This window comes from Chiloscyllium plagiosum, chromosome 31, assembly GCF_004010195.1.
Source record: "Chiloscyllium plagiosum isolate BGI_BamShark_2017 chromosome 31, ASM401019v2, whole genome shotgun sequence".
Lineage (NCBI taxonomy): Eukaryota > Metazoa > Chordata > Chondrichthyes > Orectolobiformes > Hemiscylliidae > Chiloscyllium > Chiloscyllium plagiosum.
In genome coordinates, this window is record NC_057740.1 from 38,693,037 (window position 1) to 38,705,064 (window position 12,028).

A 12,028-nucleotide genomic window follows, 5' to 3' on the forward strand; every position below is an offset into this window, starting at 1 on the left:
GAGGGTGCATACATGAGGATCAGTGGTCGGCACAACATCGTGGGCTGAAAGGCCTGTTCTGTGCTGTACTGTTCTATGTTCTATGTTCAATAAAGGAAAGCATACCAAACGCCTTCTTCACTATCCTACCTACCTGCGACTCTACTTTCAAGGAGCTATGAACCCGCACTCCAAGGTCTCTTTGTTCAGCAACACTCCCTAGGACATTACCATTAAGTGTGTAAGTCCTGCTAAGATTTGCTTTCCCAAAATGCAGCACCTTGCATTTTTCTGAATTAAACTCCATCTGCCATTCCTCAGCTCATTGGCCCATTTGACAATGATCCCGTATTGCTCTGAAGTAACCTTCTTCGCTGCCCACTACACCTCCAATTTTGGTGTCAGCTGCAAACTTACTAACTGTACCTCTTATGTCCATATCCAAATCATTAAAGAAAAACAGAAACTGCTGGAAAATTTCAACAGCCCTGGCAGCATCTATGGAGAGGAATCAAAGTTAACATTTCGGGTCGAGTGACCCTTCGAAGGATCCTTTTGCTGTGGATCTGAGTCTGTTCTTTTTAAACTTAAATACAGGAAATTATAAGGACAAACAGAGAATCAGCAATTATTTTAAAAGATAGATCAGTGGAGATACCATGTCAGTTACTCAAGGGGATATTTCTGAGTATGTAGAATAAATAACTTTCCAACAAGGAAGAAAATAGTTCAAAGGACTGACCTATCACTTGTGGTTAACTCGAAATGTTAAAGATGGTATCAAACTAAAGGGAAAAGCACAAAATTGTGTAAACATAAGTGACAGGTTAGAAAATGGATAGAACATAAAAAGCAGCAAAGTATGACCGAAATTTAATAAAGAGGGACAAGTTAGAGACTGCAAGAAAGCTACTCCGAAAAATAAAAATAGTCAGAGTTTCGGTAATAATTTAAAAAATAAGAAATAACAAAGTCAGCCTTGGTCCTACTGAGAGCGAGACTGGAGGATTACTAACAGAAAATAAGGAAATAGCAGATGAATTGAACAGGTGTTTTGTATGTGTCCTCAACTGTGAAAAAAATAAAGACAACATTGCGGAAGCAGCAATAAATCAGGAAATGGAAGGAAGGGAGGATCTTAAGAGAATCACAGTTTCTACAGAAATGGTGCTGAGAATGTTGTTGGAGCTGAGGACTGGCACACGTCTGGATCCTGATCAGCTTCCACACTATTACTAAAAACTATTAAAAAGCAGAAAATTCACCACAAAAGGAGGATAAATTGCAGAACACTTCATTAAACCTTTACTCATATAAGTGGTTTTCCACACGACCTCATCTACCTTGCAACGTTACTTTCACAGGAATGAAAAATAACTCTACAGAGGCCAGAAACCCCGACAACAAGTCACCCTTTATTTACACAAACACTGCTCTGACCAGCCAGCTCAGAGCCAGTCCTTAGGATGAGGGGACTTCTGAATGTCCTGTTTATTTATCTTTCTTTTTTAAAATTTTTCTCTCCCCCACTACTGTCTGACAGCAGTAGTGCTTATTTTTCCCCAGCACCCATGTCGTGTGTGTGCAGGTGAATGTCCTGTTTATATCTGTTAGCCAGGGCTCCCTGATTGGCTGTTAAAGGTTCACAACCCCAATCAAGGATCCCAGTCAATGAGGTTCACTTGGCCCTCTTTCCACTCACTATGGGGGGGTTTATTAGAGAAAGAGAGAGAGAGAACTGCTGCTGGTTTAACCTGAGGGTCACCATATCTCAGGTGAGGAGGAGAGGTTGAGAAGGAGGGTCTCTCTGTGGTAACCTCAGTTGGTGCAGGAATTGATCCCACGCTGTAGGCTAATGCTAGGGCAGGAATCTGGTTACCTGATGTGTTCAGTTTGTTGAGTTCCCTGATGATCGCTCTGAAAGATGGCCGCTGATAGGGCTCATAGTTCATGCACTGGTTGATGAGGTTGGCAAGCTCTGTCCACCTGGGAGCAGGAAGCTGGAGACCGTCTTCATAAAACTGCAGTTTCTGTACGATCAATGGGATAAAAGACCTGATTCATTAAAAAACACACAATTGCAAGTCTATCCCCAGTGCAGTTTTTATTTCCTGATGGTTCCCACACTCCGCAGCTGATCTGTTCGGGTCAGACTCCTGCCCAGTGGCTGAAGGGGAGATCTGCCCAGTGAGAAATTCAATAATTGAGTCAGTCAGACAAGAGAGCTCCCAGCTTAATCCCAGCTCTCTAACTGAGCTGCTGTGACTCAGTGAGCAGTGTTACCTATGTCTACACCTGAAGGTTATGTTTTCTAACTTCACCCCCAAGACAATAATGTAGGCTGACACTCCTCGTGCAGTACTGATGGAGTGCTGCACTCTCTCAGGTTCTGTCTTTCAGATGTGATATTAAACTGTTCCCAGCTACCCTCTTCCATGGATATATCTCCTTTTGGGGGATTCTCACTTGGTACTTAGAAGCTGTGATAGGTGCCACGTCAATGCAAACTTTTCGTTAAGCAAATAGGGAATAGTTCATTCTTTGACTATCTTAAATCAGGAAAGGAGGATACTCAGCCAGGCTCCTTTGCCTGGTCCATTTTCGTCGAGCTGTGAGGGAACCTGCATGTAGATTGCAAAAGGACAGAGTGCTTGCGATGCCTCCTACAGTTGGGCAGCTGCCAGCATTCTGTGTGTACACACATGGAGGAGTAATGAGCACCTGCATGAGATCAGGTGTTAAACAACATGGCAGCCAAATGGAGACAATGGGTTAGAAAGGGAAGAATAAAGAAAGAGATTGGCCAGGGACTTTGGAAACATAAATGGAAAGGAACACATACACACAATATTTTTCTGTTCTCTGTAACATGCATAGGAGTAATTACTCCATCTACAGTTATAGTGTCACAGAGATGTACAGCAATGAAACAGACCCTTCAGTCCAACTCGTCTATGCCGACCAGATATCTTAATCTAATCTATTCCCATTTACCAGCACTTGGCTCATATCCCTCAAACCCATCCAGATGCCTTTTAAATGTAATTGTACCAGCCTCCACCACTTCCTCTGGATCATTCCACACACGCACCACCCTCTGAGTGAAAAGGTTCCCCCTTCAGTCCCTTTATGTCTTTCCCCTCTCACCCTAAACCTATGCCCTCTAGTTCTGGACTCCCCAACCCCAGGGAAAAGACCTTGTCTATTTACCCTACGCATGCCCCTCATGATTTTATAAACCTCTATAAGGTCACCCCTCAGCCTCTGATGCTCCAGTGAATACAGCCCCAGCCTGTTCAACCTCTCCCTGCAGCTCAAACCCTCCAACCCTGGCAACATCCTTGTAAATCTTTTCTGAACCCTTTCAAGTTTCACAACATCTTTCTGATAGGAAGGAGACCAGAATTGCACGCAATATTCCAAAAGTGGCCTGACCAACATCTTGTACAGTTGCAGCATTGTGTTTCTCTGTCATATACACAAAATCTGTTGTAGATAAAAGTACACAATACCTGCTATTTCCTATGTCATACACAGGTGATGCTATTCCCTATTATATATCTGTAATGTAATATAATATGATGCAACATAATACACTATTTACCTTATAGTATATATAGGGTTAGCTCTCTGCTAATATATATACTGACCAGAAAACTATAAGAGGCCATTCAGCCCCTTGAGTCTGTCCTGCCATTCAATAAAATCATAATTGATCAGATAACCCTCAACTTCACTTTCCTGCCAATTCCCCATAACTCTTGATTCCCCTTACTGATTTTCATTTTTGAACATACTTAGTGATCTAGCCTCGACAGCCCTCTGTGGGAAAGAATTCCACAGACTCACCACACTCAGAGAGAAGATATTCCTCCTCATCTCTGCCTTAAATGTGTGATCCCTCATTCAGAGATTATAATCTGGTCCTAGACTCACCCACAAGGGAAACCAATCTTTCCACATCTGCCCCGTCAAACCCTCAAAGAATCTTATATGTTTTAATAAGGAAACTTGCCATTCCCCCATATTGAGAGAAAACCTTTATTGAAACATACAAGATTCTTAGCATTAAGGTGGATAAATCCCCAGGACCGGATCAGGTGTACCCGAGAACTCTGTGGGAAGCTAGAGAAGTGATTGCTGGGCCTCTTGCTGAGATATTTGTATCATCGATAGTCACAGGTGAGGTGCCGGAAGACTGGAGGTTGGCAAACGTGGTGCCACTGTTTAAGAAGGGTGGTAAGGACAAGCCAGGGAACTATAGACTGGTGAGCCTGACATCAGTGGTGGGCAAGTTGTTGGAGGGAATCCTGAGGGACAGGATGTACATGTATTTGGAAAGGCAAGGACTGATTAAGGATAGGAGTTTAGATCAGAGTGGTGCTGGAAAAGCACAGCAGGTCAGGCAGCATCCAAGGAGCAGGAAAATTGACATTTCGGGCAAAAGCCCTTCATCAGGAATGGAGGCAAGGAGCCTCCAGTGTGGCGAGATAAATGAGGGGTGGGGGGATCTGGGGAGAAGGTAGCAAAGAGTACAGTAGGTGATTGCGGATGGGGATGGAGGTGATAGGTCAGAGAGGAGGGTGGAGGAAGGTAGGGATAGTCAACATGACTTTGTGCATGGGAAAACCTGTTTGAGTTTTTTGAAGAAGTAACAAAGAAGATTGATGAGGGCAGAGCAGTAGATGTGATCTATATGGACTTCAGTAAGGCGTTCGACAAGGTTCCCCATGGGAGACTGATTAGCAAGGTTAAATCTCACGGAATACAGGGAGAACTAGCCATTTGGATACAGAACTGGCTCAAAGGTGGAAGACAGAGGGTAGTGGTGGAGGGTTGTTTTTCAGACTGGGGGCCTCTGACCAGTGGAGTGCCACAAGGATCCGTACTGGGTTCACTACTTTTTGTCATTTATATAAATTATTTGGATGCGAGCATAAGAGGTACAGTTAGTAAGTTTGCAGGTGACACCAAAATTGGAGGTGTAGTGGACAGCGAAGAGGGTTACCTTAGATTACAACTGGATTTTGACCAGATGGGCCAATGGGCTGAGGAGTGGCAGATGGAGTTTAATTCAGATAAATGCGAGGTGTTACATTTTGGCAAAGCAAATCTTGGCAGGACTTATACACTTAATGGTAAGATACTAGGGAGTGTTGCTGAACAAAGAGACCTTGGAGACCAGGTTCATAGTCCCTTGAAAGTGGAGTCGCAGGTAGATAGGATAGTGAAGAAGGCATTTGGTATGCTTTCACTTATTGGTCAGAGTATTGAGTACAGGAGTTGGGAGATCATGTTGCAGCTGTACAGGATATTGGTTAGGCCACTGTTGGAATATTGTGTGCATTTCTGCTCTCCTTCCTATTGGAAAGATGTTGTGAAACTTGAAAGGGTTCAGAAAAGATTTACAAGGATGTTGCCAGGGTTGGAGGATTTGAGCTATAGGGAGAGGCTGAACAGGCTGGGGCTGTTTTCCCTGGAGCGTCGGAGGCTGATGGGTGACCTTATAGATGTTTACAAAATTATGAAGGGCATGGATAGGATAAATAGGCAAAGTCTTTTCCATGGGGTCAGTCTTTTCCATGTTCTCTATTCTCAAACAGAGATTAACCAGGGAATTCCTAGAGGCATGGTATTCATCCACAGATTCAATCAATAAGCACATCGACCTGGACCCAGTATACCGGCCACTGCAGCGGACAGCTGGAACTGACAACTGGAAGCGGCAGAGACAAACCACTATAAATGCCGGAGGAAACATCACAGAAACGCTTCACAGGAGGCTCCCAAGCACTGAGGATGTCCCCTAGACAGGGGCCGAAAGGTCTGCAACACAAATTCCCAGCTCGGCGAACAGAACCACAACAACAAGCACCCGAGCTACAAATCTTCTCCCAAACTTTGAATCCAGAATTAGAGGGCATAGGTTTAGGGTGAGAGGGGAAAGATATAAAAGAGACCTAAGGGGCAACTTTTTCACACAAAGGGTGGTACGTGTATGGAATGAGCTGCCAGAGGATGTGGTGAAGGCTGGTACAATTGCAACATTTAAGAGACATTCGGATGGGTATATGAATAGGAAGGGTTTGGAGGGATATGGGCAGGATGCTGGCAGGTAGAACTAGATTCAGTTGGGATATCTGGTCAGCATGGACGGGTTGGACCGAAGGGTCTGTTTCCATGCTGTACATCTCTATGACTCTATGACTCTATGAGTTGACAGGGGAGTTTCAGAGCAAGAGTGTGGTGCTGGAAAAGCCCAGCAGGTCAAGCAGCATCTGAAGAGCAGGAGAATTGATGTTTTGGGCATAAGTGCTTATGCTTGAAATGTCGATTCTCCTGCTCCTCAGATGCTACCAACCTGCTGTGCTTTTCCAGTACCACACTCTTGACTCTAATCTCCAGTCCTCTCTTTCTACCAATGGAGTTTAGGTTAGATTCCCTACAGTGTGGAAACAGCCCTTTGGCCCAACAAGTCCACACCGACCCTCCGAAGAGCAACCCAGCCAGACCCACTTCCCTCTGACTAATACACCTAACACTATGGGCAATCTAGCCTGGCCAATTCACATTGCTGCACATCTTTGGACTATGGGAGGAAATCAGAGCACCCGGAGGAAACCCATGCAGACACAAGGAAACTGTACAAACTCCTCACAGACAGTCACCCGAGGCTGGAATCGAACCTGGGTCCCTGGTGCTGTGAGGCAGCAGTACTAACCATTGAGCCATCATGCCACCCACTAAGTTGATATTTCTCCATAAAATACAAAGTCCTATTCCCTGTAATATATGTGCGAGTTAGCTATTCTGAATTATGTATTTGGATTGGGCTGTGAAATTTCTTATACTTATAAGGCTGTAGGACCAAATACATTTGTTGATTTTTCCCAGTCTTGAACTCTCCTACTGAATAGCTCCAGATCAAAATCTATTCAAAAGTTAAAAAACTAGCAGTTGACTGCTCCAGACCCGTCTTGGCTCCATGTTGTAAAGAGGAATGTCTCCTCCACTGAATATCTCCCAGAGAGTTGTCCCAAAACTCCACTTGTCTGATTCTAGAGCCAGATGGTCAGTTCTGTCGATACACTCAGGAGCTGTCCAGGGGATCCTGTCGATGCGCACTGTGGAAGAAACACAGTTAGATATTAGCTTCACCTTCACATAGGAATGGCGGGATACCTTTCATTGAAAGACTGGAGTGACTGGGCTTGTATACCCTTGAGTTTAGAAGACTGAGAGGGGATCTGATTGAGACATATAAGATTATTAAAGGATTGGACACTCTGGAGGCAGGAAACATGTTTCCGCTGATGGGTGAGTGCCGAACCAGAGGACACAGCTTAAAAATACGGGGTAGACCATTTAGGACAGAGATGAGGAGAAACTTCTTCACCCAGAGAGTGGTGGCTGTGTGGAATGCTCTGCCCCAGAGGGCAGTGGAGGCCCAGTCTCTGGATTCATTTAAGAAAGAGATGGATAGAGCTCTCAAGGATAGTGGAATCAAGGGTTGGGAGATAAGGCAGGAACAGGATACTGATTAAGGATGATCAGCCATGATCATATTGAATGGTGGTGCAGGCTCGAAGGGTAGAATGGCCTACTCCTGCACCTATTGTCTATAAATTACCACCTCCACCAGCAGGCTGGACATTAAAGAGCATGGAAACACACACACCTCGAAATTCCCATCGGAATCAAGCAGCAACTTAACCTGGGCACAGCTTCTGAAGAAGTTTCATGATGGACTCGAAACATTAACTCTGTTTCTCACTTCACAGATGCTGCCAGCCCTAATGCGTTTCTCCATTGTGTCCTCTGCATTTCAGATTTCGAGCATCTGCAGTAATTTGTTTGAACCTGATCACTCCTTCATTGTTGCTGGATCAAGATTCTGGAACTCTGTATCAAACAGCACAGTGGGAGCACATGCACCTCACAGTATGCACTAGTTCAGGAAAACCTCCATCACCTTTTCTGTCAAATGGGATTCCAATCATGTCAGCATCAACACCCACATCCATAGAGTTATGTAGTCATACAGCACAGAAATAACTTTGATCCAATTTATCCATACTGACCAAGATTCCCAAACTAAACCGCATTTGCCAGTGTTTGGCCCATATCCCTCTAAATGCTTCCTATTCGTGTACCAGTCAAAATGTCTCTTAAATGTTGTACCTGTACCTGCATCTACCACTTCCTCTGGCAGTTCATTCCACATGTGTGAAAAAGTTGCCCCTCATGTCCCTTTTAAATCTTTTTCCTCTCACCTTAAGATTATGCCCTCTAGTTCTGAACTTCCCCTACCTTATGCCAGGTACGAATATTCATCAAAAAGGGCATTGCAAGCACATCCCTGTCATATACACAGGGCTGATATGTGTCAACATTATGTTGTTTAGCATTGAGATGAACTATCTCTTCCTAACCAATAAAAAGGTACCATGATCAATGACATGGCTTCTGTGCCAAGTTCTCTCAATCTCTTACCTTCAATTGGCAGGATTGTGATGCTGACTCCGGGGTCACTCAGTTTGATAAATGGAGGGATCCCTTCTACCGCATCCCCTTCGCGGGTCAGCAGGACATTCTTTGCAGAGACGTTGCAGTGGACAATGTGTCTGTCCTCCTGTCAAGGAGAACGCCTCATGTTAAACTGAGTGTCGATGAGGGCTTGAAGCTGAACATAGCTGGGTCGGTGAGGACAACATTGAGAATCTGGCGATTCTTGGAGAGGAGGATTCAGAGGGTAATGGAAATGAAGCTAAGTGTGGGAGTTGTGTTAGTGTGCTCGAGGAGTCCAGGATAAATAAGGCACGCACAGGTGGAGGGAAAGTAGAGAAATGATATCAGGCTGTATTTCCTCACTTAATGCTGTGATTAATGATAGGAAGGAGTTACCGAGGAAGGCTGACTGGGCCCCAGACTACTTCATCAAATAGCTTGGGTCTTGAATGGGAAAATTGTAGGATTGGCATTCTGAGGACAAATTAAATGGATCCAAGAATTTATTTTATCCAAACCATCATTCTGATACTAACAGCTTCATTGTCATAGTCAACCCAATTTAGTTTCACAAAATTGTAGAATAATATAATGAAGGAGCCAGGCCATTAGGCCCATCATACTATTCTGGACCTTAAGAGAAATCCAGATAGGCCCACTCTCTGCTCTTTCTCCATATCTTGGCATTTTTTGTCTCATGTGATATTTATCCGATGCCACTCTGAAGGCTACTATTGAATATATATCCACCCCTGAAAGGCAGTGCTTTCTCGATCCCAGCCACTCATTGTGTAGAAATGTCTTTCCACATGTAAATCTAGGGAGAGAATTCCAGGATTTTGACCCAATGATATGAAGGGATGGCAATATATTTCTAAATCAGATTGGTGAGTGCCTTGGAGGGAAATTTGAGGGGATGGTGTTCCCATGTATCTGCTGCCCTTGTCCTTTTACATGGAAGCAGTCATGGGTTTGGAATGTGTTGTCTGAGGGTCTTTGGTGAACCTCTGCAGTGCATCTTGTAGATAGTACACACTGCTGCTGCTGAGTGTTGGTAGTGGAGGGAGTGGATGCTTGTTGTGATGGTGCCAATCAAGCGGGGGCTGCTTTGTCCTGGTTGGTGTCAAGCTTCTTGAGTGTTGTTGGAGCTGCACCCATCCAGGGCAAGTAGGGAGTGTTCCATCACACTCCTGACTTGTGCCTTGTAGATGGTGGACAGGCTTTGGGGAAATTGGGAGATTAATTGTTCACTGCAGCCTCTGACATCATATATTTTTAAGTGTAGTCACAGTTGTGATGATAAAAGAGCACAGCAAGATCAGTTAAATGACCTGAGGATTTATTTTAGCAGAAAGTGAAGAGATCAGAATCGAGAGTGTGATGCTGGAAAAGCACAGCAGGTCAGGCAGCATCCGAGGAGCAGGAGAGTTGATGTTTTGGGCATTAGCCCTTCATCAAGAATTCCTGATTAAAGGGCTCATTCCTGATGAAGAGCTCATGCTCGATACATTGACTCTCCTGCTCCTCGGATGCTGCCTTACCGGCTGTGCTTTTCAAGCACCACACTCTTTGACTGAGAATTTATTTTGGTTCTGTTGTTCTGAGTTAAACCTTTAGTCTGGGAACCTTGGTAAACTACCCACCCAGAACTCTACCTATCCCTGTTTTGTACATGAACATGGGAAATAGCTAGAAACTAGGAGCAGGAGTAGGCCATTCAGCCCATCAAGTCTACTCTCCCATTCTATATGATCAAGGCTGATCCTCTATCTCAACGACGTATTCTCATTCCTTCCTCTCCCATTTGTGTATTTAAAATCTAAACGAAAATTTATGTCTTTCATGAATTTATTCAGTGGCTTAGCCCCTACTGTCTCCTACTGTAGAGAACGAGGAGCAGGAGGAGGCTACTCAGTCCATTGAGTGTGTTCTGCTGTTCAATACGATTCTGACTCATCCAGTTATTCCACAACCACATCCCAATAACCTTTCACCTCTGTGCATGTTGCAAATTTTTCTACTTCTGCCATAAAAACCTTCATAAAGCTTGCTTCCCCCACCCATTTGAGATCCAAAGCCTTATTGCCCTCCATAAGAAAAATGCTTTCTGTTATTTCTGTCTAAAATGGGTGACTCCGAGGAACTGGGAACATCCAACAATGAGATAAGCGACTATTGTGTGTTGTAATACCTACCAGGAAATTCATGGCGTAAGAAAGTTGCTTCGCAACTTCCAGCTTCCAACTGATGTTGACACAGCTTTTGTTTCTGTTTTTTTTTAAGTACATGTCCAGGGCTCCGTATTTCATATACTCCTGCACCATGATATCTGCAAAGTGAAAGAGAGAAAAATAAAAGGGCAGTCATTGAGTGGCTATGGAGTGGAACACCTGAAGAAGGTTTTGTATTTGAATAGAAGTGTAAAGTAGCTGTTTTGAAGGCTTTTATAACTTAATGTGGTCGCCCTTCCACTAATAACACCCATTAATATTGCCATTTGCTGAAGAGAGCCCTTGACATCTCCACTCTTTGTGTCTAAAAGAATATTCTAATTTCACTCCTAAGGTCTAGCATAATAACAATGCCCCAATCTTAGATTCCTTACTATACCTTACTATGGTATAGTACCTTACTATAGTACCCAGACCTTACTATACTCCTCAACCTGTGGAAATACTTTCTCCCTATCTACCTTACCTAAAGTTTAACACTATGTGATTAGCCATTTAGGACTTAGATGAGGAGAAGTATTCTCACCCAGAGAGTGAAGAACCTGTGGAATTCATTGCTACTGAAAGTGGTTGAGGCAAAACATTGAATGTTCGCAAGATATGGAAATGTTGGTGTTGGACTGGGGGTGACAAAGTCACACGACATCAGATTATAGTCCAACGGGTTTATCTGAAACGGACGAAGGAACAGCGTTCCAAAAGCTTGTGATTTCAAATAAACCTGTTGGACTATAACCTGGTGTCATGTGACTTCTGAATGTTTTCAAGATGGAGTTAGGCATAGTTGGCAAGGTGAAAAGGATAGGAAGAAAGTGGGGAGAAGGGACTGAATGGAGAGTGTGGTGCTGAAAAAGCACATTAGGTCAGGCAGCATCCAAGGAGCAGGGAAGTCGATGATTTGGGCATAAGCCCTTCATCCGGAAAATTCCTGATGTAGGGCTTATGCTCGAAACATTGATTCTCCTGCTCCTTGGATGCTGCCTGACCCGCTGTGTTTTTCCAGTACCACACTCTCTACTCTGATCTCAGCATCTGCAGTCCTCACTTTCTCCTAGGATAGGGCTGAGTCTGATAATTATCCATGAGAAAGAGAAAGAGAGAAAGTGGGAGAGATACTGAGGACCATAGTGACAGCAAAATGTTAGCATCTGATGAATGGCACATTGGACTGGTGAGGGTAAATGGCTTCCCCTTATTCCCGTGCCACCGTGCTGTATGTTATAATGAAGACTTTTGCTGATTTACGCTTTAAAATAATTTGAGTGGTTAATTGTTGGAAAAAGGTAGGAAAGAACAATTCAGTCAAACCC

General features: G+C 44.0%; 1 protein-coding gene across 1 annotated transcript in view; it reads right to left on the reverse strand.

Annotated features, from left to right (window-relative positions):
* Window positions 1-12,028, reverse strand: part of LOC122565442 (tyrosine-protein kinase JAK2-like) — a 116,112-nt gene that overhangs the window by 19,703 nt on the left and 84,381 nt on the right. The window contains exons 14-17 of the mRNA XM_043721426.1: window positions 10,683-10,816; window positions 8,473-8,611; window positions 6,952-7,103; window positions 1,859-2,009 (exon numbers count right to left, since the gene is read on the reverse strand). Coding sequence (XP_043577361.1) covers window positions 1,859-2,009; window positions 6,952-7,103; window positions 8,473-8,611; window positions 10,683-10,816 — 576 coding nt within the window. The remainder of the gene's footprint in view (window positions 1-1,858; window positions 2,010-6,951; window positions 7,104-8,472; window positions 8,612-10,682; window positions 10,817-12,028) is intronic.